The sequence below is a fragment of the Phyllopteryx taeniolatus genome, chromosome 18 (assembly GCF_024500385.1).
Source record: "Phyllopteryx taeniolatus isolate TA_2022b chromosome 18, UOR_Ptae_1.2, whole genome shotgun sequence".
NCBI classification, from domain to species: Eukaryota; Metazoa; Chordata; class Actinopteri; order Syngnathiformes; family Syngnathidae; genus Phyllopteryx; species Phyllopteryx taeniolatus.
Window position 1 is genome coordinate 7859507 of NC_084519.1, and position 27811 is coordinate 7887317.

Genomic DNA, 27811 nt, shown 5'->3' on the forward strand with positions numbered 1-27811 from the left:
TCAGCTGGAAGAGATAAAACACCAACCTGAAGTGGGCTCCTCTGACCTGACAACACACACATACACACACACACATGAAAACACTCAGCAACGCATTTACAGCCCATTTGACTTTCTCACTGGCTTAATTGTTGTTAATGTTTGCACCTTTTCCAGGTCCAAAAACAAAAACTTACAAAAGTGAGTACACTCCTCACAGTTTTTGGTAAACATTTGATTCTGTCTTTTCATGGGACAACACTGAAGAAATAACACTTTGTTACAATGTAAAGTAGTCAGCGTACATTTAGTGTGCCCTCAAAATAAGTGTAAACCACTGGCAACAAAATTGAATACAGCCTAGGTGAAAATGTCCAAATTTGGACTAACTAGCTGCAGTCACAGAAAAAAAAAAATATTAGACTACTTTTCCTCTTCAATTTCTTGTTCCTTTAAATGCCTGGTACCACTTAAACTATATTATCTGAAGAATACAAGGAACATGGCAAAATATAGCCAATTCTATAATATTTGATGTCCTATTTGACATACTTAAGCTTAATTGTATTCCCAGTGATTTTGGTTATTATCAAGAAAACCATGGAAAATGGCTAGATATCAACTCCTAAATTAAATTCTTATGAGCTGTTTTTGTTGTCATCATTATATTTGTCCCAACAAATGTAGTTGTACCAGGCATTAAAAATGAGCAAACACTGAAGAAACACGGGTGGTCTAATCTTTTTTTCCGTGGTTGTATTTTCCTCCGCAGTGTCATGTAACTTGTCAGTGTTGCATGGGCTCAGGTGTAAATGAGGTGCAGGTGTGTTAAATTTGTTGTTAATTGCTCTCCCGCTGGTCACTGGAAGTTCCTTATGTTCAAAAGCACTCCGAGGAGCTGGGAAAAAAAGAAATCTTGCTGAGAGTTATTTTGAGGGGACAGAAAATCAACACTGTTTTATAAGGTGTACGCTGACTCTTTTCCATTTTCGCAAAGTGTCATTTCTTCAGGGTTGTCCCCTGGAAAAGATAGAATCAAAAATGTAAGTGGTAGACCCACTTTTGCGAGATACAAACGTTATGAGGACACAGCACTTCAAAACAAAAAGATCCATCAAATTGATTCTTAATCTTGTATTTATTGATTTCTTTTAGTCCTTTCACAAAAGTAGACCATACAATACAACATGATTTGACAGTTCTTTTTCCCCCTCTTTTTTTAAGTGTCACGTTTTTGTGGCAAGCCTGATAAAAATAACAATACAGAGGAAACATGCATTTTTTAAAAATCTTGCAGCATACAAGTTTTAGTAGTGTGCTGACATATCCCTGCCCTCTCTGAAGCTAAAAAACGAACAGAAAAACAAAGATGAAGAAAACCCCCAAAATAAAATAAGATAAACTATAAATAAAGAAATAAATAAATACAAAACTTCATTCTGTTCTAATTCTTTATTTGAAGCTACAAAAATTCCTAATAACTTTTGAATAAACACATGACTGGAAAGCAGCCGTAAAAAGAATCTCATTTTTATTCATGTCTAATCCTAACTTAAACTCAAATAATCTAAGATGGTCTGTCACTTGTAGTTTAGCTGTGCCCTCATCTCCACTACACCAATAAAAAACAAACAAAACAAAACAAAACAACCCCTAAGAGTGCATTTACAAGACTGAAATAACTCCAATTTCCGAAGCATACTTTGGCATTTGTCTCGCTTTATAATACTAATAATTTTATTTTTAAATGAAAAATCTTGCAGCACGGTGGCCGACTGGTTAGAGCGTCTGCCTCACAGTTCTGAGGACCGGGGTTCAATCCCCGGCCCCGCCTGTGTGGAGTTTGCATGTTCTCCCCGTGCCTGCGTGGGTTTTCTCCCACATCCCAAAAACATGCATGGTAGGTTGATTGAAGACTCAAAATTGCCCGTAGGTGTGAATGTGAGTGCGAATGTTTGTTTTTTTGTATTTGCCCTGCTATTGACTGGCAACCAGTTCAGCGTGTACCCCGCCTCCTGCCCGATGATAGCTGGGATAGGCTCCAGCACGCCCGTGACCCTAGTGAGGAGAAGCAGCTCAGACAATGGATAGCTGGATGGATGAAAAATCTCCATCCAACTCTAAAAATTGTTCTGTTGTCATTTCCAAGATTTGACCCCGACAGCAGAAGTGCACGTTTCTTTCAAGGTTGTCTGAGCAACTTGATGCTTGAAATCAAATTTGCTCCTGTGATTTTTCATTTCGCGGAGGTGTTGCGATACCTTTTGTATTTGTAATGGAATACACTCATACGCACACTGATGGCGCGTGTCGTGACGTCTTTGCAGGCATCCAGCAGGCCGACGAGGGGAAGATGAGGCCGCTGGCCTCAACGCCCTACTGGAGTCACGTCTTCAATGTGGCCGCATTGGACGACGTCCGGAATGTTCACAAAGACGTCATCAGTCAGGTGTGCGCGGGCGTCGAGGAGCAGCTCAGCTCTTTCGTCAGCGGAGAAGAAGGTCGGTTTTGGTTTTATCTTTAATTGTTATTTTAGTCATTCTTTTATCTCTTTTATTACATATCGTAAAAAAAAAAAACATGGCCTCATCTACATTATGTACCAGTGTGCCCATAAAACAAACATAACTAAACCAATGACTCCTCCCGACTTGAGTTTTGGGCTAATGAAAAGCTCCCATATGATTGTGGTGTATCAGAACAGAAATTTGACATCCCTGCGGGTGCGTGCATATTTATAGTTGTCTTGACCAAATGGCCAAGATGTCAATACTGACTGTATTTTTCTAAACTAGCTTTTCTCTGTTCACAGTCATGTTGGTGAAAGCTGGATCCATGTAATGTGAATGTAAAATTGTTTGTTTTAATGATATAATCATGATTCATTTGAATTTTTAAAAAGTATTATTTATTCATCTAATTACAATTATTTAAATTATCACTTTAAAATGAATGCACAATTTTTAAATTATGCAGCATATGTAAAATTATTAAATTAATTATTAAATGAAAAAGTAAATTAAATTAATAAATTAATATTTACTTTTTGTATGTAAACACCACATGTTCACTTTTTAACATTGTTATTAATAATTAATGTAATTATAATTAGCAATGAGCTAATAAAATGAGTACAAAAAAATATGTAAAATTGTCCATTTAAATTTTTTAAAAAGAAATACATTTTACGAAAAGGAGCTAAATTAGTGCCACAAATAATACAAGACTCTTGATAATATATATACTTGTTGAGCCTAATTCAAGAACACAGCGGGCCCCCTGCATGTGGCCCTCGGGCCGTACTTTGCCCATACTTTTCCCGTCATCCTGAGCCGGTGGATAAAGTCAACTGAATTTAGTTAAGTTTGTTTCTATTAAGCAGGTCATGAATAGTTCAGTTAAGAAGTCATTCCCATGGTATTTAGGGGTGTACATGACAGCTATGCTTTATTGGCATTATGATTATAAGGAGTCCTAAATTGTAAATCTGCATCTCGACCCAAAAGTGTGTGAAGTTGTTGCTTCCCAACGTTTGTGACGTAGACGCTGTGCTTCCTCGCAGCAGTGGAGCCCGCCTCCAACCTCCAGGTGGTGGAGGTGGCCTCCAAGACTATGAAGCTGAGCTGGAGCGCTTCCAACGATGACGTTTCCGGGTACAAGGTGCAGATGATTCCTCTGATGGTCGGTGGGAAGCGTCATGAGCTGTACGTGGGCCACACGCAGACCTCTGTGGTGGTCCGCGACCTAACGCCGGACACCGAGTACCAGATCAACCTGTTTGCGCTGAAAGGCCTTACGGCCAGCGAGCCTGCCGTGGTGCTGGAGAAGACTCGGCCTGTCAAAGTGTCAGTGGGTGAGTACAAGTGGGAGACGGTCCGTCTCGTCACCACCGGTCATACAAGATTCATCACTATTATGAACACAAGATTTTACCAAATAAGTAAAGGTTCCTAATTAATGAACAAAATATGTGAAGCACACAAATCTAAATCTAAATGTAATAATTGTCCATCCAGTGGTACCTTGACTTACAATTTTGGAGTTTTTCCACTTACAAGCAGTCACTTGGTTAGTGCAGGGCAAAATTTGTGGTACAAATGAGCTTCAGATACACTGCTGCTTGAGTGATGTAAAATAATTAATGGAGCAATTTAGGTAGTTTAATTCCCTCGCATGTGGGCAAGGAGAGCCATAGGCGCAGTTTATTAAACAGGAAAAACAGTCAAACACAAATACAAAATGACAGCACTCGCAAGGAGCAGCTGTAGGCCACAACTCACGGCCAGACGCTCACACGCAGACAAGCTAACTCCAGATCACTTGGCCACACCCCTTAAAGGCCCCTTTGTAATGATTTCACATTGTTTTTTTATTATGTTTTTATACAAGACCGTGCTATATTAAAAAATGTTTTTTAAAACGTAATAATAAAATTTGTGGTGCTTTTTGGGGTGGGTTGGAACGGAATAATAGAAGTTAAATTAATTTGAATAGGGAAAACAAAATAATAAATAAATAAATAATAAATAAAAAAAATAGTTACAAGCTTGGTTGCGGACTAAACTAAACTCATAAGTCGAGATAACACTTTAAGAAAATAAAAATAATAAATGAAGAAATGTGAGCTCATCCCAATGTGAGCTTCAAATGATGACATGGCGCTGGTCTCCCCTTCCAGAATGTTCTCTGGGTGTGGACGTCCAAGCTGACGTGGTTCTCCTGGTGGACGGTTCCTACAGCATCGGTCTGGCCAACTTCGCCAAAGTTCGAGCCTTTTTGGAGGTGCTGGTGAACACCTTCGACATTGGACCCAACAAGGTCCAGATCAGTCTTGTCCAGTACAGCCGGGACCCGTACACAGAGTTCCTGCTCAACACTCACTCGGACCTGAGGGGCGTGCTGAAGGCGGTCCGCTCGTTCCCGTACCGTGGTGGCTCCACCAACACAGGCAAGGCCATGACGTACGTGCGGGACAAGATCTTCCAGCTGGCCAAGGGCGCCCGGCCCAACGTCCCACGCGTCACCATTCTCATCACGGACGGCAAGTCGTCAGACGCCTTCCAGCAGCCCGCCACCAAGTTGAGGGACGCCGACGTGGAGATCTTTGCTGTGGGCGTGAAGGATGCCGTGCGGTCCGAGCTGGAGGCCATCGCCAACTCGCCGGCCGATACGCACGTTTACACTGTGGAGGACTTTGATGCCTTCCAGAGGATTTCCAAGGAGCTCACGCAGTCCATCTGTTTGAGGATCGAACAGGAGCTTCGCAACATCCAAAAGAAACGTGAGTGACGTTACCTTCTGTCTGCCTCCTTCTCATTGACAAACATCTTCTTGTACATGTACAGTGAAGCCGTTTTTATACGTTCCAGACCTAACCGCGATTGGTGAAAATCCGCAATATAGAAAGACCACGTAGTTGCTGTCGGACGGAATCCTCACATCTCCAATGTGACAACTTGCTTGAGTTACCAAAAAAGTTGCTATTATACCTAATAATGCTATTAGGGCTGTCATCATTGTATATTTTTCGAATCGATTATTCTACCGACCATTCAATCAATTATTCCATCGAATAATCAGATAAAAAATTATTTTGCCTTAAAGGTTTTCAAAATGTTTTTTTTTCCCGATTATTGTTTATTAACCGATTATTGTTGTTTATTTTGTCTTATTTAATGCTTAAACAAAACCAAATAAACAATAATTACAGATTATTTATACTACGGTGGTTATTTTTGTAATAGATTAAACATTTTTTTTCCATAAATTGATCATCATTCAGTTACTGGTTTGGGCCTTAAAATGTCAGAAAATAGGCAAAAATGTTGATAATTGCTTTCCAAAGTACAAGTAGATGTTTGCAAATGTCTTATTTTGATTAAACAATATTATAATCTGTCTGCTTTCATGAAGGACTACAGAAATCATAGAATATTTACTGTCGAGAAGCTGTAATTAAGAAGATTTGGACAATTTTAAGTTAAACAATGGCTCTCAGCGATTAATCGATCATCAAAATAGTTATCGATTAATTTGATGATTAATTAGTTGTCAACTAATCAATCGTGACCCCTAATTGCTATCATAATCATATACCGTTGTGCACCAACGTCAACACAACAACTCCCAAAAATCATCTTCAACCGCTAGTTTTTTTTCTTTTTTTTTTTTTCCAGAGCTCTCAGTGCCATGAGGCACATCCATCCAACCATTTTCTAAGCCGCTTATCCTCACTAGGGTCGCGGGAGTGCTGGAGCCTATCCCAGCTATCTTCGGGCAGGAGGCGGGGTACACTCTGAACTGGCTGCCAGCCAATCACAGGGCACACATAAACAAAAAAACATTCACACTCACATTAACACCTACGGGCAATTTAGAGTCTTCAATCAGTGACCATCAGTGACTGAATGCATGTTTTTGGGATGTGGGAGGAAACCGGAGTGCCCGGAGAAAACCCACGCAGGCACGGGGAGAACATGCAAACTCCACACAGGCGGGGCCGGGCATTGAACCCCGGTCCTCAGAACTGTGAGGCAGACGCTCTAACCAGGCGTGCCGCCGCCATGAGGCACATTAGGCCGCAATTGCAGTTTCTGTAATCCGTAGTGTTTTTATGGGAGCAGATGATTCGCCCACTGCCCAACTCCAGCACCTGGTATTCCTAGGTGGTCCCCCATCCAAGTACTAGCCAGGACCAACCCTGCTTAGCTTCCGAGATCGGAGGAGATTGGGCATTCTCAGGGTAGTTCCTGGGGAACTGCTACTTTAACACACACACGCACACGCGCTCACACACACACAGAAATTTATTAATTCTTGATTAAAATGGTTGACCAATCCCGACCGGAACACATGCCTTTGTTATTTCACAAAAGCAAATGACTGTGGTACGTCATCTTCCCAAACTCTTTGTCAAAGGTCTTAAAGCCATGAGCGATGCAATATATAAAACAATGAGCTCACTAAGTAGTCTAATAGGCAAAAATGAATCTGTAAACAACTTACCTTCATGGCTGACCAATTCTTTTTGCACCGAAGCATTACAGCGATCCATTTTTATCAAAACAATTATTTTTCTTCATTATTGTCGAATAAACATCCAGACTTTCAACCTTGAGGTGACATAATACTGCACGGCTCCAACAAAGTGAGGAAAGAGCCAGCGTTTTACAACACTTAGGCAGTTCAAGAGAGTTAACAGTTTAGTTCTCCAGCTATTGTAAACACTTTAAATTGGTTAATAACGCGTAAAAATAACAGACGATTTGGAGCCAGACCAGTAGTATTGATTTGTGAAAAAAATTGAAATTGACCATATTTGGACATACAAGGTTCCCAGCGCACAGTGATGACAAACAAAAACATTGTTACCCCTCCAGCATGCGCTAAGCATTTAAAATGATTAAAATACACTTTTGAAATATTCCTTGGCCCCTTTTGTTACTCTCTTGCTGTCAGGTAATGGCATACTATCATATAGTATCTCTTCGAGGAAACCAAAAGAAGAGAAAATTAAACGTTGTAGATTTAAACACCAAACTGTTCAACCAAACCATATAATGAAGAAGGTCTGCTACCTTGATGTTAACATATAATGTGAAATGCCATTGTCGGGCTATTGGAAATTAGCATTGATGTTATGGTGATTCTAAACCTTCAAACGACTGCTACTTTAACACACATGGAGCAGCAACTATATAAACAAAGCATACAACAATAATTATATCAGTTTGTCTAGCTAGTCTTCTAGGTAAATGCTAACATATAATGTGAAACAACATAGGAGGGCTCACTCAAATTAGCATCGATGTTGCAGTAATTCTAAACCTTCCAACTACTGTAACTTTAACACCCACAGAGCAACAACACATTCAACCAGAGAATACAACAATTAACAACTGGTAAATGGGCTTTTTCCAAGGTACTCAAAGCGCTTTAACACTGTCTCCTCACTCACCTACTGATGATGCAGCATGTGACTTGCCTGTGTACTGAAAAAATCCGTAAAAAACAATTACTTGAAATCCACGATACAAAGGCGGTGCAAACAATAAACTGCATTATAGTGGGGGAATATTGTAGTTTGCCGTGTGACTACATACATCCCATCCATATGGATACTCAGTCAACTTGTTCAATTCATTTAACTGTACTGAGAATCAGTGATTGATTTTGTGCATGTTTTTTTTTTCATGAGTGGCAGCATTTCAGCCAGGAAGCATTTTAACTCACTGAAAACTAACCCCGACTGTATCGCTGCACCAAACCGCATGCATGCATGCACATGGTGGCCTCAATGTTTTGCCCATATGTTGATCTGTGAGCATTTGGAAAGGTGACAAATGAGGTCAAGCAGCGCTCGCAGCCATTTTCTTGGGGTGTAACCCTGTCTGTCAGGTGTGCAGCGGGCGGGCGGGGCACACGTCGAGACAATAAACAATCATATGTGATGAACATTCCAATTGCTCGTCAAGTTCCGACAAGCAACGTCTGAAAAAGTGCACAAGTTTTCTTTTGTGCTTTGCCAGAGCGACTGTGAGTCACATTCCCTGGAGCAGCACATTTTGTAATTTTTATATAATGATATTCTGTCGACAGTGACTTGACACTAGTAGCGCTTTGAATGATGCCGCTGTCGACATGGCCCGAATGTAAATCCATCACATCACTCACCACATGTCTTACTAACATTTGGGACAATGTGTCTACCGACATCTATCGCGTGTAGATCTACGACATCTGTCTTCATGACATGGATGTAGCATCTTCAGCTGTTCCTCTTTTTTGTTTTTTTGTTCCTGTCTTCTGTTCTTTTTGGGCGTGTTTGTCTACATTGCAGTGCTGCGTTAGCGTGGTCTGCAGGAATGTAAATTAGCTCACAAAAATGCCTTTGGATGCTCGATAGCGAGCAGACACATTTGACTGCCTTTTGCTGCTACATTTCATTGCTTCCAATCAGCTTGCGAGCAACTTCTCAACGCTGGGAGTTGAGCTGCTCAAAGATAATTAAGTACACTAATGCTAATTTATTCTGCATGCTGCTTATTTGCAAAATTATGGCTGGTTAAGTCACGAAATGGCAAAGAGTAAGCGATGCCATGCCATGTTAGTAGTTTAAACCCTAAATATACCCCAAATGATATATGACCCCAAACATTGTAGTATCATTTTACAACATTAGCCTTAAAAATAAATGCAAAACCAGATAATTTGATTTGGAGAAAACCGCAACACAAGGGGGAAGACGCCACCATGTTGCTGTTTCGTTCAATCGCAAACCGTAAAAATACCAATTACTACTTTCCTATTAGCCATTTTATCACATTTTTTGAGTCAGTGATGCATAGATACTGCCTATACAGTATATCAGTTGCAAATCCGCAAGGGTTCACTGTGACGAGTATATAGAGTACAGCAAGCACTTTATAAGTTACTTGGTGTTGTTTTTAGGTCTGGTCCAGCCCAGAGACCTGTCCTTCTCTGAGGTGACTTCAAGAAGCTTCCGGACCTCATGGGAGATCGACGCCAATAATGTGGAGGCCTTCCTGGTTCAGTTTAGACCCACGGACATTCCTGACAGCCATTTGGTGTCTATGTCCATCCCCCGGGACACGCTGACCGCGGTCCTGCCTTACCTCACCCCGCTGACCCGCTACCAAGTCAACGTTTCGGCGCAGTATGACCGAGGCGGCAGTTTGCCCCTTGTCGGCTACGAGACCACCTTAGAGGGTTCGTTGATGTTGTGAGTTTGGAGCTGCTTCTGGAGCCTCATGTTTGATAAAAATAATTCTTGTCTCTCTCAGAACAAAGTCCAGTCCGCAATGTGAGAGTGTCCCAAGAGACAACAGACAGCTTCCGTGTCTCCTGGCAACCGGCGCAAGGAGCCGTGCTCCGCTACCGCTTGACCTTCCGACCCATCGGGGAGGGAGGCGCTGGTTCTGAGGCCAGCACGGATGGTGACGAGCCCACCATCGTACTGCGGGGGCTCCAGCCAAGGACCACCTACCTGGTCACCGTCAACGCAGAGTACCGGTCAGGTTCTGGACCGCCGCTGCAGACGCAAGGAACCACCAAAGAAGGTGCGATAACATCCGAATCCTCTTGATGCTTGACCAGTTTGTGTGATGGAGATGAGGGAATGGAGAATCATTTCCTTCAGTTGTGTTTCCAAACCTTTATTGAGAAAAGGTACTGAACAAAAATAGGAACGTAACACTTTTGTTTTTGCAAGGGATGTTCAATTTCAGATAACAGATAATTGATTTGCTGATGTGTCAGACCGCTGCAGTTTAGCGCCAGCACTGGCGAGGAGGACTTACTCAGTGTCAGATTTTTTGTTTAAAGTATTAGTGAGTAGTTGGCTGGTAACGGCAGCCTTCAGATGTACTTGATACCTTGAAATAAGGCCTGTATTGGGCTGATACCGATTCCTGGTATTGGCACTCACCCATCCTTAGATTTTGCTCACATTTTTCAGGAGCTTAACTCAAAGATTTCAGACTTCTTCTATGTACAGTGGTGCCTTGAGATATGACTTGAATTTGTTTGTTCGTTATTTTCTTCTAGTTCCTGTTTTATGTTCGACCTTTTGTACAGCGCTTTGTTGCGGCTGCAGTTGTTGTTAAAGGGCATTATAAATAAAATTTAGTTGATTTGATATAAAAAAATAATGGAGCAATTAAGGACGGTACTGTAATGCCCTGGTAAGGAGAGCCACACTCGCTGATGCACTTTCCCCGCTTTATGGAACGGGAAAAACAGTAAAACACAAAAATACAAATGAGAACACTTACAAAGAGCTTCTTTAGGCCACAACACATACAACCCAACTCCAACTCCTGAAGTCACTCACTAGGCCACGCCCCTTAAAGGCACACATGAATACAGTACCTAGAGTAATTACACTCTAGGGTTAAAGCATGATATTTCTTTATATTCTCTTATCCATCCATCCATTTTCCGTACCCCTTATCCTCACTATGGTTGCGGGTGTGCTGCAGCCTATCCCAGCTATCTTTGGGCGAGAGGCGGGGTACACCCTGAACTGGGCGCCAGCCAATCGCAGGGCACATACAAACAAACAACCATTCGCACTCACAATCACACCTACGGGCAATTTAGAATCTTCAATGAACCGACCATGCATGTTTTTGGGATGTGGGAGGTACCAGAGTACCCCAAAGAAAACCCACCCAGGCACGGGGAGAACATGCAAACTCCACACAGGCGGGGCTGGGGATTGAACCCCGGTCCTCAGAACTGTGAGGCAGACGCTCTAACCAGTCGTCCACTGTGCCGCACCGTGACACCTATATTCTCTTTTTTAAATACTAATAATATTTTTATTCATTAAAAACTAGTCTTTGGAATTAATAAATTCAGTTCATTTCAATGGGGAAAATTGATTTAGTATATGACTGAATTGACTTACAAGCTTGGTCACGGGACAAATTAAACTCATAAGTCAAGGTGCCACTGTATACTGAAATTCATATTGATGATGATAGTAATTCTGTTGTATGAATGGCAACAGTTGGCTACACATCGATTGGAAGACCATTTCATAGTTTTACCTGCCGCTATATCTCGCTGGCATAGAAAAATGAAAAAAGGAAACATAATCTCGTCGACAATTTTTGGAGCAATTAAGTGAACAGTAACGTGGTTGGGAATGACTGCTTCAGCAGACGGCGGACCAGCCTGAACGTCTGTGCTGTTGTTAGTTGGTTGCTAATGTTCCTGTTGTTTGTTGTATGTGGCGCATGTAAACAAACAAACGACGACGTGGACGGCATGATATCACACACACACACACACACATACATATGCACACACATGCACACACACGTATGCAGACACACACAAACAGCTGCTCCCTAAGCATTTAGCTCATACATAAAGTCACTTGTTCATCTTTCACATTGCAATTTAGCATTTTTGCTGCTGAGAAGTTGGAATGTTGTTTGTTAAACGACACAAACAAAGAGACACATTATTATTTTTTTGTCTGTGTGGTGTTTTTCCTCAGTTGTCTGATGTGTGTTCCAAATGTGAACGTGCAGCGAAAACAGGACAAAGTGTCCTGGAATGTTCCGCTCACAGCATGGATCCGATTTTCTAGGTCTACTACTGTTTCTTGTTTCGGTCATAGTCGTGTAGCCAGAGTCCTGGTTCTGGCTGTACAGTGATGCATTGAGATATCAATTTACTTCATTCCGTGATCACGCTCTTAACTCAAAACACTTGTATCTCAAATCATCTTTTCCCATTGAAAGTAACGGAAATGCTGTTAATCAGTTCCAGCCTCCCCCACCCTCCCCCAAAAAACCAACAAAAATTATTATAATGTGTATTTGAATGAGGAAAAATAACATGCCATAATATCATCCTTCATAAAACCATATACAGTAATAGGCTACTAACATAGTTAAATAGAATGTACAGAATTAAACAGTTTTTGTCAGACTGCATCAATTGAATAACCATTGTGCTGCTCTTTCTGGTGTACCTCCCTTGGCCACCTGGTGGCATTATAAGAAAGAGAGACGGATATACTTTAGAAGTCTCAACTCCTCTCAGCTCATGAGTACGGCTCTATTAGTCATTCTGAGATAAATAATATTTGACTGTGAGTATTGTTACATTGTTGGCCTACATGTGTTGCTGCACTGTTTGTGTTCAATCCATTCCTTAAAGTGTTTAGTTTAGCAAATTTAGCGATAAGCTAGCAGACTGAAAGGCCAAGCTATGCGGTTGTTTCCAATACATAATAAATATAATTCTCTTGGTTTGAGGTTTAGTTTGACAGTAAACTTCAACTGGGTGTATCAATAAAGGGACTGAAGCTGCTTTGCTTGTATCTCAAGTCTGCGCTCACAAGTCAAAGCAAAAGAACGGTTGAACAACGGCTCATATCTTGCAAATCTCATTAGTCGAGTCATCTCAAGGCACCACTTTAGTTCTAATTCTTAGTCATAGCTATAGCCTAATTCTGGTTGTGATTTTGGTTTTGGCTCAACTTTTGTTTCTTCTTCTATTTCCTGATCAGTTTCTGTTTCTACTTCTATTCTGGTTTTGCTTTGATGTCTACTTCTAGTTGTACTCTAATTTTACTTTTCATTGTAGTTGTTTGTTCATGCTCTAGTTCTGTTTCTATTTGTAGTTGTAGTTTTGGTTAAGTTTTAAAGTGAAGAAAATGTGCTTTTTTTTTAATCAAGCAGAATAGTCACTGACGCAATTTTATTCTACTTTTGTGACATCTAAAACTATAAAATAACAATAATATATTTACAGATATGCAACTAAGAAAGGCACCGTGAGTGACGGTGACTCAGCGCATGACTCGAGTTCTCACAATGGCGACACACACTTTCGACTAGCTACCATACTCTGTTTATACTACACTGTACATATACATATTAAGTTCGAGTGTGAGGTGCCTAAACTTGTCCGACTTCCAACGCGTTGGCATTTCTCTCTCTTATACTGGCATCTGTTTGTCATTACAGTGGTTTACAAAGCTGAATTTCAAAGACAAGCTGGGCAAAACCCTCTTCCGTGCCAAGGCATTTAAAAGGGTACTTGACGAATACATTTGTCAGTGGCAGTAAACGCTTGGATTCCATTTGACAAATTTCAATGTCCACGTCAGTAAATGAGCTAAGTGTAGATTAGTGTGTGTACTTTCGCCACTTGTGCAAGAGGATGACGTGGCTCACAACGATGCTGGAAGCAGGAGCATAACTGTTTTGCTGGTGAGTGTCAATTTGTGGAATGAGCTCAGATCTTCCTCACTTAGTGGCCTCTGTGATGGCTCGGCAGTTAATTTAGTGTGACTTTCCATCTTCCTGTCCCTGTGAGGTCTTGCTCGGAATGAAACCTTCTTGGCGCGCAGACGTATCAGGTAGGCGCAGTAGCTTGCGTTTGTTCCGCTACATTGCCTTCATGGACTGGCAGACATATAGATAGATACTTGTGTAATAAGACGCTGGTAGAAGTAATGATTCAACTCCGGTACATCTTTTTTTATGTCCAGTCGGAATCTGCCGAAGTTACTTTATACAAAGATTCAGTAGTGACATAATTATATTGAAGTAAAAAAATAAACAGTTTTTGTCACACTGCATCAATTGAACGACCATTGTGCTCCTCCTTCTGGCGTGCTCGCCTTGGCCACCTGGGGACAATATAAGACAGACAGACAGATATACTGTTCAATGAGACCACAAACCCCTCACAGCTCATCAGTACGACACTAATATTAATTGTTCTATGCATAGGATTAAAGTATATATGACTGTGAATACTGTTATATCTACAAGATATCTTATGTCTATCTACATGGATTGCTGCAGTTTGTGTTCAATCCATTGCCTAAAGGGTTATAGCACCGCAACATAGACGCTATTTAGCATTAGCATTAAACTAGCGGACTGAAAGGCTAAGATATGGTTGTTTTAAATACAAAAGGTGCAATTATCTTTGATTTATGTTGAGTTTAAGAGTAAACTTAAAAATTAAACACCTGGCAATCTGCTGCTTGTTGTGAAGTGAGTTGATTTCACTGCCACCGTACAGCACTCATAACTCAAGTCTGCTCTCACAAGTCTAAGCGGAAAAAAAGCCCACTCAATTGACAGCTGATGTCTCGAAAAACTTTTATCTCAAGTTAGGACTGTAATTTGATAAAGTAAGAAGGAGAAAGTAAAGATACACATTTTCAAATGTAGGGAGTAAAACAAAGTGGTCAGACAAATAATTATTTATAAAGGACAGATACCTGAAAAATCTACTTAAGTACAATAACAAAGTATTTGTACTTGGTTACTTCCGTCTTGGAGGCTGCTGGATGCATGCAGAGGCCTAGAGACTTTTCACTTTGGATGGAGTGAGGAGATTCAGGAAAGGCCGATCTCCAGTTGTGTGCCGGAGGCGGAAGTGTGAACACAGACGATCACAAAAAGTCAGTCGAGTGATGGCTAGGTTGCTTCTGACTTGTGACAAGCCGTGCTCACATTCCCGAGTGTCTCCGCCTCCTTCGTCTAGTCCCATCCCGTCTGCAGCTGCCCTTTGTATGGGATGGCTGGCGTTCAAAGAGGCCCCAAAGCAGACGCTTCCTGATTGCAGGAAGAGCACAATGTGAGCCTGCAGCAGGATGGAAAACTTTTCCAGGCTGCAGAGACGTTGGAGGGGTTTGCGGCTTTGGAAGAGCAGACAGATCAGGAAAGACTTCCAGACGCTTCGTCCTCCTCGTCTCTGCTCACAACAACTGTTGTCTCGTCAAGTTGGACAACCTTGTACAGCATTATCTTGAGTCGTGACTTACCAGTGTCCCAGTTTAGGAGTTTTCCTGAGTTACAAGCCATTACTTGGGCTGTCGTTTCTTTTCGCTTTGTGTCGAAAGTCCAAATTCCATTTAAGTGAGAACTTCAGCTACGCCACCGCTAAAGTGAAGGCCTACTTAAGAACGAGCTACCTTCCATGAGGCTGTTCGTATCTTGAACTTTTCTTCAGTTGTTATTTTGCAGTTTTTCTACTGTTACTTTGTATTCCTTAGCGCAAAGTGTCCAAACCAGAATTAACAATTGACATGTCTTCTGTCATTTGCCTTCATTGTACTACTTACTTTTTACAATGGGTGGCAAGGCAGGAGAAGAGAATAAAATAAATTCCTCACATCCTTGTGTTCCACAATTCACACATCACTGGGTAAGATGCGCTTTGGAATTGAAATTGTTTGAGCCCCTTTCTGTATGAGTATAGAATTTCTGTATTTTTATAGAATGCTCTTGTTTTGGTTCTGAACTCTCCTAGCTTGAATGTGTGATTACCCCCCCACACCCCTTAGGCACCCTTGCTGGAAATGGTGCCCCGTGAGGCTGCACATACCAGGAACTGCCACCGCGGGTGGAATACAGAGCCACTGATCACCCAGAAAGTCTTGACTTTTTGCTTGATTCCTAAGCAGTTTTTTTTCAAAATAAATATATATATAATATTTATAAACATTATACAAAGGCTTTGCATATCTTTACTTACTTGATGGATTGATTTTGGTATGGTAAATACATAACGCAATGCATGGTAAAAAATGTTAATTTGGCCTTTGCCTCCTTAGATTTTTCAGTATATGGCCCTTGGAAGAAAATGTTTGGACACCCCTGCCTTCGCACCTGTTCTCTTTTTCTCTCTCCCCCGTGGTTCGATGAACCCTAGTCTACGGTTCTTAATACAGATGTACCTTGACTTGCTGCCACTCAGATGTACCACCAACTTACAAGCTTTTCAAGGTGGCTTTTTGCCTTAGGTTGGGAGGCAAAATTTGAGATAAGTGCTAGCTTAAGATATGCTACCGCTCCAGTGAAGTGTGCTACCGCTCCAGTGAAGTGTAAAAAAAAAACAAAAAAAGGAGCCATTAAATGGTAATGCCCTGGAATGTGGGTAAGGCGAGCCACAGTCGCCATTCACTGAACAGGCCCAACACACAAATACAAAATGATAACACTGACGTTGACGGATGTGCACCATTCTTCTTTCTGGGCCACCTGCACAAAACGCGTCGAGTCATCCTGGGCTCCTCAGGGTTCTTGAAATGTCTGGCGGGAGGTGGAACAAGTGCAGTGGCCAAGTTTACACAACGCAGGAGGCTAGCAGACTTTCCACTGTGAGCGACCCAACGAGCACCCGGGCCCCTGTCTAGTTTTCACTCAGTGTGCTGCAGCGGTCACGTGCAATGCAAAACTAAATCTGCGCTCACTGATGATGATGATGAAGCTTTTCTACTGGACTGAAATGGAATTGTTATACAGAATTGTACAGAAATTGCACAAAATTACTGCTTTAACTGAAAACTCAAAATATCCGGATGGCACTGTTATACTAAAGCTTTTGACAAAAATGTATAACTGGAGTGAAAAAATTTGGAGAGGTGTGGGATGAACATCATATACAAATGAATGCAAAGAAAACCAAAAGAACTCTCAGTGAATGCTAGCAGCTCGCAGTGCCGGAAGTCTCTTAGTCATAGTGGTGTGTGTGAAATAAATGAAAAATATATATCCAGTGTATAAAAAAAAAAAAGTCTGAGAGTTTTTCAATTATAAAGTGTGATATCTTGTAACATTAATTTTTTTTTTTCATGAAGCAAATTGTACTAACATTTTAACTTTTTCTCCTAACATCTAGAAGCGGGCCATGTTTAATCCTATTATTAAAATGTGCGGCAGGCCAAAAAAAAACATGTAGCAGGCCACAAATAGCCTCCGGGTTTATATGTGATGTTGATTTATGATCGTTTGTACAGTGAACCCTGATTTATTTATCACTGAGTATAGCGTATATACACCCTGAACTGGTCGCCAGTCAGTCGCAGGGCACATAGACACACAGACAACCATTCGCACTCACATTCACACCGTCACTGAGTGGGAACTGAACCCACGCTGCCCGCACCAAAGTCAGGCGAGTGTACCACTACACCATCAGTGACGAGTCCAGACCCACCCGCAATTAAAAAAAAAAAAAAAAAAAAAACATATCGAGTGACCATAAATCTTTTACCCCTCCCAGACACTTTAAACACTTTTAAATGTATTAAAACATGCTTCAACAGATGAAAATTATTTTTAAGAATTCATTTGTAGTATTAGTGGTAATGTATTAAAACTTTATAATGTATTCCTTAGTTCTCTACTCTCGTGCTCGCACAATTCGCCCAAAAAGAGGCAAAGCGTGCTTGTTTCGAGCTGTTAGTTTGTCCCTGTTAAAGTTTACTGTAAAACTGCCACATAAAACAAATTACAATTAAACTTTGTAAAGTTAAACACCAAAATGTTCAACCAAGGCGGCACAGTGGCCGACTGGTTAGCACATCTGCCTCACAGTTCTGAAGACCCAACGTTCAAATCTGGGTTCGCCTGTGTGGAGTTTGCATGTTCTCCCCATGCCTGCGTGGGTTTTCTACAGGCACTCCAGTTTCCTCCCACATCCCAAAACATGCATGCTAGGTTCATTGAAAAATTCTAAATTGCCTGTAGGTGTGAATGTGTGTGCGAATGGTTGTTTGTTTATTTGTGCCCTGCAATTGGCTGGCAACCAGTTCAGGGTGTACCCTGCCTCTCGCCCAGAGTCAGCTGGGATAGGCTCCAGCACGCCCGCGATCCTAGTGAGGATAAACGGTGGGGAAAATGGATGGATGTTCAACCAAACCATACAATAACAAAAGTCAGCTAGCTTAATGTTAATGTATAATGCAAAAGGCCAAAGATGGACTTGCGGAAATTTATAGATCGATGTTACCGTTACCATACAATATGAAATGCCATAGACGAGCTAACAGAAATTTGTATAGATGTTACGATAACTATAAACCTTAAAACAACTGCTGCATTAACCCCCACGGAGCAGTATCGCACACAACAAAAGACAGTTTAAACACTATATATAATTTATATTTATTTACAAAAAAAATTTCAACCAGGCAGCACGGTGGCCGACTGGTTAGAGCGTCAGCCTCACAGTTCTGAGGTGAGGCGTTCAATCCCGTCCCCGCCTGTGTGGAGTTTGCATGTTCTCCCCCTGCCTGCGTGGGTTTTCTCCGGGCACTCCGGTTTCCTCCCATATCCCAAAAACATGCATTAATTGGAGACTCTAAATTGCCCGTAGGTGTGAATCTGAGTGCGAATGGTTGGTTGTTTCTATGTGCCCTGCGATTGGCTGGCAACCAGTTCAGGGTGTACCCTGCCTCCTGCCCGATGACAGTTGGGATAGGCTCCAGCACGCCCGCGACCCTAGTGAGGAGAAGCGGCTCAGAAAATGGATGGATGGAATTTCAACCATACTCTACAGTACAATATTACCCACAGGCATATATTTTCTCTGGCCACTTTCTCTACTTCTTCTCCCTCTTTATTCCACACCCTGTCTCTGTCTGTCATGTTGTAGTAGGCAATGACTGGCTATTTACTGTAAACCCTAACCCATAAAAAAAATACAAAAATAAAAAGATTAACAATTAGAGCAATAGATGAGCAGGGGGAACGTTGTATTGGTGTAGCTGTCTATTTCTTTCTTGTGAGGGAGCCAAATTAGGAGAACCTTGAAACCAACTGCATGCTCCCGGCTTGCGCTTGTTAGCGATAGCGAGTGTGTAGTTAGCAAGCATTTAGTGGGCAGTTAGCAGCCTTTTCACCTCCAGCAGTTACGCAACATGACTCTTAGTGAAGATTAGTGTTATTTTTTCTCAACTCGTCTCGTATTCTCGCTTAAAAGAAAAAAAAAAAAACAACCCTCCCGTTGTGAGGAAAACATCTGATCTGATTTAGCCGCTTAATGGTCCATCGCTAGTGGCTAACTGTGCTTACCGGCTAATAGACTGTTTAGATTTTTGCTGCTTTGACTCAGTTGGAGCCAAAAACAACAGACACGCTCATTTGTGATTTATTTTTATTTTTTTTATGGTCTTTGTTGTCTGTGAATCATTGAAACGTCAGCGTTTTGAGCGAGACCAAACAAGTGGACTGCAAACAAAGTAAACAACATTCACTGAACTTTTTAACAAACATTTGAAACATGAGCTACAAATAACAACCATCCCTTTTCCGTGCCGCTTATCCTCACTTGGGTTGCGGGCTCTCCCAGCTGACTACAGGCAAAAGGTGGTGTACACCCTGAACTGGTCGCCAGCCAAACGCAGACACATATAGACAAACAATCATTCACACTCACATGCACACCTATTGGAAATTTAGAGTCATCAATTAACCTACCATGCATGTTTTTGAAGTGTGGGAGGAAACCGGAGAGCCAGGGAGGACATGCAAACTCCACACAGGTGAGGCCGGATTTGAACCCGGGTCCTCAGAACTTTGAGCCAGATGTGCTAACCACTTGTCCACCGTCCCACCCTACAAATAACAAAGAAAATTTGTTTAAAATTTACAATATAAATGTTGCATACCAAAACGTACTGGTGGGCCGAAGATGACTAAGAACCAGTTAAAACTCATTTAAATCCTCCCCCATCAACAAGTGCAATGTGAAATTCATCCGTTCTTTAAAAAAGGGATCAGGTAGTAAAAGATTTCAGTGGGTTACTCAGTTTACAATGGTACCAATGTACTTTGGTGCCTTCGAGACTTATGACTCTTGTGAGAAACAAGCCATCATTTGACTGATTTTTTTTGCCATAAGTTGTGAGTGCAAACTTGAGATACGAGTGCTATATGGTGGCAATAAACTCACTTCACCACAAGCAGCACTTTGTCAAATAGTGAACAATGAATCAAAAAAGCGGCTTCAGACTGTTTGTTGCCATGTCATACTAAACATAAAACAAAGAGAATTACACCTTGTGTATTTAAAACAGATGAACAACTAGTTTTGAGCAAGCAAGTCTCAGCCATACAACTACTGTCTGTAAGTATACATATGTTGTGTTTTACAACAATACTTAACTATATTAATTTTTTTTAATGTAACTGTGGTGGATGAAATCGCGAAGCTTGCAGGGCAGTTTTAAGTCACGCGAATGGGAGTGGATGACGACCTCATACTGTTCAACAGTTTCACCCCACAAATTGACAAAACTTTTTCCTGGTTGTACGTATGTTTCATGTTTTAAAACCCACAAATGGTGATTCCTTTTCCTATTCTGAAACAGACTGAATGTTTTCTAATGTGAACAAAAAGCACTGAAAGTGTTGCAACATGAGAGCATAGCCTTTTGCCTGATGGCATTTAAAGATGTCTCAAATTAGACAGTGGAAAAATGTCTGCGCAGCAGCGCCACATATTCCATGCGGGACTGTATGCGGTGTTCCACGTGATATTCCGTGCGATGCTTGTCTGCGGCTCCCAGCGCCTCTTGAAGTTGATCAAAAATGGCAGAAGCTGCACGTGGCAAAGGCCCAGCGGCGGCGTCTGCGCGACTTGCCTGTCAAAATAAAAGGCCGCCACCTGATTGAATATGTGAAAGTCAGCATCTTTTATTTCCTTTGGATTTACGACTCACGGGAAGAGCGAGTGTCTCTCCTGGACCAAATATCTTTCATGTGTTATTTACTCTTCGCTCCTCCAGACAGGCATGCACGCCTGCACACTTTGTATCTTGTCACATTTTCTGCGCCGTAATGAAGCATTTGCCCAGTCATCTCGTTTGAACGGCACCCAGCGAGTCGACTTGTTCCGAGATGTGTTTCAGTTGGCACGGCAAGAAAACAAATCATTACATGCGTGGTGATAATAAGAGCCCCCGATCTTTCCACGGATGCTGTGAGAACGCGACTTTATGTCTACGCGGCACTCGCTCGGGCAAATAAATCTCAATTTGATGTGAGGTCATCGTCTGAAAAAGGAATTCAGTCACTGAGGAAGCAGGTACAAGTTATTCACGTGTCTTTTAATACTCTTTACTTCCACTGTACACAACATGGAAAGGATTTTTGAGCAAATGTTCCTTTTAAAAACACTGTCCGTGTCCTCCATACAGTGAGCGAACCCGTGTTTATAGCAGGGGATACGTTCCAGGCCCACCACTATTGGTGAAAATCTGCCATATCAAGCAAAGCAAAGCAAAGCAAAGCAAATGTATTTATATAGTGCATTTCATACACAAGGTAACTCAATGTGCTTTACATGATTAAAAGCATTTCAAGACAAAGAAAAAAAAAACACCTTATAAACATTTAAAACAAAGAGAAAAAAAAATATATAATTAAAGTGGAAAAAATATCATTTAAAAGTGGAAATGCTCTAAAAAGCATGGGAAAAAAGAAGAGTTTTTAACCTGGACTTAAAAACATGCACACTTGGGGCTGACGTCACTTCTGTTGGCATACAAGACCACAGAATAATAATTAAAAAAAACTAGTTTTAGACCTCCCACATGCTCTAAACACATTTAACCTTATTCAAACACACAAACTTATTAAGGCACACATTTTGAAAGTATTCCTTCGCGGACCTATTGTCACTCTCACTAGCTCAAGTTTACTGTAAAACTGACACATAATACAAAAGAGAATTGTAACACTGTATATTTAAACACTACAGTTTCATTTTGTCTAACCAAAGTTTGCTAGCTTAGTGCTAACACATAATCCGAAACACCATAGACGAGCTAAGAGAAATTAGCATAGATGTTTGGGTATCTATAAACTTTCAAATACCTGCTACTTTAACACACACGGAGCAGCAACGCATACAAACAGAGCATCCAGCAATGCTCACAGGCATGTATTCTCTCTGCTATGTGGGAACAACAACTATTATTGGAGTTTTGTTGAGGACCTTCTCTGCCTTTTCTTCTTGCTCTAAATTACGCTGCATGTCTTCCAGTAAAGCTCAGTGCTGCCCGGCATTTTATGGCACACCGTGCTACTACACTGAGGGCATGCCACTCTGAATTCGGACAAAACGATTGCTTGAATATGCCCAGTGTAGCAGGGCTGCAAACGATGGACTGCAATATAGAGGGCGTTCACTGCATTGACTTTGTGCTTGCAGAGGTGGGTCCTCCTCAAAATCTGGTCACCCGGGATGTGACAGATCGCAGTTTTTCTGCGTGGTGGACGGCCGCTCCCGGGAACGTCAGGATGTACCGAGTCAAATGGCAGTCGGCGTATTCCGAAGAGTCTGGAGAGAAAATGGTCCGAGGAGACCAAACGGACACGGTGCTGGACGGCCTCCGCCCGGAGACGCTCTACCAGCTCTCCGTTGTTGCCGTCTACGATCAGAAGGACAGCGAGCCGCTCTCCGGATACGAAACCACCGACGGTAAGACAATCAATCGTTCTATCAATTAATCAATCCAACTGAGATAAAAATGTATTTTGGATCAGAGTTCATTGCAAAATCTTTTTTCTCTGATTGCTGTTTATTGACTGACAATTGTTATTTATTTGGTGTTGTTGACTGATTAAACAAAACCAAATAAACAATTAAGCAATATCACACGAGAGGGAGTAATGATGTACTTATCCTTTTTGAAAGTAAAAGCTCATTCTTGGCTACTGATTCATGCGAAGAAAGGTCAACTAGTTTGATACTTTATACACTTCTGAGGCAGCTTCAAGTTCAACTGATCGATTACCAAATTAATCGACAACGTTTTTGATAACCTTGTTTTACTTAAAATTGTCCAAATCCTTTGAATTTTCAGCCTCTCATCAGTAAATATTCTCCGATTTTGTTAGACCTACATGAAAGCAGACTGGTTATCTTTCTCTTGAATTAAAAAAAGTAAAAAGAAAATTGACATTTGCAAACATCTGCTTTTACTTTGGAAACCAAAGCTCAACAATTTTGCCGATTTTCTGAGATAAGGTCCAAACCAGTAACTGAATCGTAATGAATGGATGTTTGTACCTGTTCTGCACTGTCGATTTGAAATAATGTTCTGTTTTTGAATAAAGGGATAAAAAAATTTTTTAAGAAAATCCGATTCATTGATTCATCGAAAATTCAGGAACATTTTAAGTTAAACCAGTCCTCTAAATGATTAATCGTTTATCAAAATAGATGTTGATTAATTTGCTAATCGATTAGTTCTCAGTTAACCAATTAATTTTTGCACCTCCACTCAGTAGAGGGCAGACCTCAACCTGGCTGTCATGGCAAGTCTTCGCTCGCTCACTCAGTGATTGTGTGAATCCTGGTGGTAGTGTGTGTGGTGATGTATAGTTTCCATCAGTAAAATGTGTTGTGAGGGAACCAAGTGTAGGAAAGATTTACTCATTTAAATATTCTCTTGTAAACTTTTGAATCAGCACATTAAGTTAAGCCTTAATTCCAGATAATTATTGGAATTTTATTGGAAGATAGGAAAATGTGGTTATGCACTCACAGTCGATCACTTGAATTTTGGCGTTGGCTACGACTTGCTGTGGAAAAGCAGCAATCTGGCTGATTTGGGCCATCTTTTTGGGTCCGTCTTCAGTGTTTTTGTCACCGCTGACTTGTCGTTTGGCCCGCAGTCTCGGCCGAGGCGCAAAGGCTACGTGTGAGCCACGAGAGCGAGCGCACCATGAAGGCGACATGGGCTGCGGCACCCGGCAAGGTTCTGCATTACCGCCTGAAATACGTCCCGAGTGCCGGTGGCAGGGAGGTGGTCCTTAAGGTCCCCGCAGGGGTCACGTCCGCTGTCCTGAAGAGGCTGCAACCCCTGACCTCCTACGACATCACTGTCCATCCCATCTACAAACGTGGGGAAGGAAAAGCAAGGCAAGGAGTAGGAAGCACACGTACGTTGTTGCACACCCTCAGACGAGCATCACGACACGTAAACATGACAACATGTCTCATCTCCTTTCACGCTTCTCAAATGCTTACATTTTAAACATGTTACTGTCACTAATGCAAGCAACTAGAAAACACAGTGGGTTGGGAATCACTCCCAAGCCACTGTATACAGTAGTGCCCTTTACAGTAAGGTGACCATTTTGTAATGCTGTTGGAATATCTAGTGTAGTTAGGACTATCCAAATATGGTGCCCTCAATGTATCCCACAATCCACCTTGAAAAGTAGTGAACAATCGATAGTCACTAAAAAAGCAATAGCATGCAGTATATACTGTATATTGCACTGACATGTAAAAACGTTTTCCGATTCCAGGATATTGTACCATTTTCGGCACAAAACAAATTCATGAGCTGTGGGATGAAATTATCTAATATGAATTTTGAGCGCTAGGCAATTCGCCTTGAAAGAACATCAATTTGTTTTCCACAAAAATCCAATTTTCAATTTCAATTGATTTCCCCCCTTTCGCTTATAGAAAAAGCAAACATTATTCAAGCAAGTTTTGCTTTTTTTTTCCCCCTCCTGGAATTTGCTTTATTTCTCCTGATACCAAACAAGCATTGAAACTGTTCTTTCCCCCAAGCATTAAGTTGCATCCGCTTCCATAGAAATAATAGAAACAGCTATTTTTCTTTACTGAAAACAAGAAGAAAAGAAGAAAACAAGGGTTTCCTCTTGGAAATATGTCCCTTTAGTCAAAACATGGATGGAAACACAATCCTTAACAAATTATTATTTAAAATATTCAACAATTTAACATTATAAAATTAACTGTTAAACTGCATGGATCGGCTGGCCCACATCTGTTGTCAGCTCTCTCATACTGTTTTCTCATGTAAACTTGTACAGGTGAGGCAAGAGGACATCACCAAAATATTTGTGGTTTGGAAGCACATACTTATTTGCGTCAAAGGTTTCCAACATGTAGATAAATGCCTGATAATTGCCTAACATTGAAAATGGGCACCCTATCTTAGTCCCTTTTGTGTCATATGCAAAAAAATATGAAAACAATACCGCTCATTACGTTTGTTTCTTAGCGGGAATTAAAGTTGCTGGTCGCTTTTTGGGAAAAAGCAAAACTGTTCCAGCACAAAAGGAACACAGAGCCACCCTTCTGCATGGCCATGCAGCTGAACAAAACAAAACAAATAAATAAATACATAAATAAATAAATAAACAAAAAAAGCTGCTTGTCGCTTTTTGGAAAATGTCACAAAGGTATTGGAATATAACTTAATATCGTGACCAAATTGTTAAGTTGCCAACATCAATTGTGCTTTTGTAAACTATCTCCTCTCTGTGTGTAGCCATATTGTTAGCGTAATCAGTGACCTGACCAATTTTATTGTACTAGTGGTCTAGCCTTAATTGAGTGTGCTCACGTAGCGGCCGCCTGCTCAAAACACTTGTTAATAAATTAAAACATCTAAATTACACATTGAAAGTTAACTGAAGAATGTGGAAATTAACAAGTTCCTTAAATGGTTTCCTTCCCTCCCGTAAAGTCTAAATGCACTTGAATTGTGCTGGCTGTGCATCCACAGGCTGCAAGAAGGTGTACAGTATGTTCTTGTGGAGTTGATGAGAAAAATGAAGAATTATCTTGCTGGGTATACTCAAATTAAACGTCAAGACTGCTGACAAGGCTCTTGTGAATGTTTGTGACTCATTTAATTCAGTATTACTTGTTCCTACATTTTCTTTGTCAAGATAATGGGAGACATATAACATCATTTTAAGGATGCCAAAAGAAGAACACTCTCACTCGTAAACAAATTCTTACTTTTACATCTCCCATATGCTTTAAACGCATCCACATGCTTTCTACTTAGTAAAACACACCTGCACTTATCACAAATTATCTTTTAAAGTATTCTTTGGGGCCTGTTCTCACTTTCACGCTGTCAAGAAATGTGAGACTATCGTAAACTTAAAATGACTTGAAGGAAACAAAAAGAACTATCGCTCAGTTTTCCAAGTAAGATGCAAAGCGTGCTTGCTTCAAGCTGTTTGTCGTTCACACTTTTACTGTAGAACTGACACAGAAAACTAAACAGAATTCAACTTTGTATATTTAAACAACAAAATATTAAAACAAACTATATAGTAAAAAAAACAGCTGGCTTAATGCCCACTTATAATGTGAAATACTGCAGGCGGACTTATGGAAATTTGCATAGATGTTATTGTAATTATTAACCTTCAAACAACTGCTACTTTACATTGTTTTAAATTTTATGTTAAAACACCAAAAATGTTCAACACAAACACATCATTTAGTCTAACAAAAGTCTGTTAGCTTAATGCTAACATATAATGCAAAACGCCATAAACGTGCTAATAGAAATCAGCATAGATGTCATGGTAAATCTGAACCTTCCAACAACACAAATGGAGCAGCAACACATACAAACAGAGCATTGAACAATACTCAATCAGCTCTTAATCATGCTGCATGTCTTCCATTGGAGCTTTGTGCTCCCTGGCATGTTGTGGCACAACGTGGTACTCCACGGAAGGTGTGCAACCCTAAATTCGAAATTGCCTGTATACTGTAAAAACCCCTGAAAAAACAAGCGCTTAAAAATTTGCAATATATAGCGATATAATTCAAGCATTAGTTAGTGTTAGCACTTTAGCAATAGCTTGACATGCTACTTTCTCACTGACCACTGATGAAAAGCATGGCTTGATGAGGGACACATGCTTTATAACATCCTGGATGGGTTCTTGTGTTCCAGTGTCGCCTTACAAGGCTCCAAGGAACCTCCAGACTTCGGAGCCCACCAAGTCCAGTTTCAGAGTCTCGTGGGATCCGGCGCCTGGGGAAGTTAGGGGCTACAAGGTGACCTTCCACCCGTCAGGCAACGATATTGACCTGGCCGAGCTGCTCGTGGGCCCCTTTGACAACACTGTGGTTCTGGAGGAGCTCAGGTGAGCGGATTGTAGCGTTAGCATTACAATTATGGAGCAAAACGTTCAGATGGCAGACAAGCAGTCATAACAGTAGAGAAGACAAACTCACGATGAAGATCTTAGGTGGGTCGCCAGGCTGTCGTGTTGAGAATGGCCTGCAAAAATACTCTTCACACCATCCAGGGCGTGAGTTAAAAGCCATGGCAACCACTTTAAATAACATAGCAACCACTGTAAGCATCATAGCAACCACTTCAAACATCATACCAACCACTCCAGAAAGCATAGCAACCACTTTAAACATTGTACCGACCACTTCAAATAACTTAGAAAGCATTTTAAACAATGAAGCAACCTCCTTCAACAGCATGGCAATCAAGTCTAAAATTGTATCTACAATGTTTAAGCACATAATACAAATGCTATCCAATAGTATTATAAATGAGGGAAATAAAACAATTATCATGTTAAGGAGGGCGGCACGGTGGCCGACTGGTTAGAGCGTCAGCCTCACAGTTCTGAGGTGCGGGGTTCAATCCCCGTCCCCGCCTATGTGGAGTTTGCATGTTCTCCCCGTGCCTGCGTGGGTTTTCTCCGGGCACTCCGGTTTCCTC

General features: G+C 41.1%; 1 protein-coding gene across 7 annotated transcripts in view; it reads left to right on the forward strand.

The window, feature by feature from the left end:
* The window catches only part of col12a1b (collagen, type XII, alpha 1b), a 120059-nt gene that overhangs the window by 12089 nt on the left and 80159 nt on the right, over positions 1 to 27811 (forward strand). For 5 of the 7 annotated variants that reach the window (XM_061753437.1, XM_061753433.1, XM_061753434.1 and 2 more), the window contains exons 8-15: positions 2307 to 2480; positions 3542 to 3832; positions 4658 to 5260; positions 9430 to 9708; positions 9783 to 10058; positions 22483 to 22752; positions 23952 to 24218; positions 27023 to 27215. In XM_061753437.1, coding sequence (XP_061609421.1) covers positions 2307 to 2480; positions 3542 to 3832; positions 4658 to 5260; positions 9430 to 9708; positions 9783 to 10058; positions 22483 to 22752; positions 23952 to 24218; positions 27023 to 27215 — 2353 coding nt within the window. The other 2 variants (XM_061753439.1, XM_061753438.1) reach the window with 2 other exon arrangements.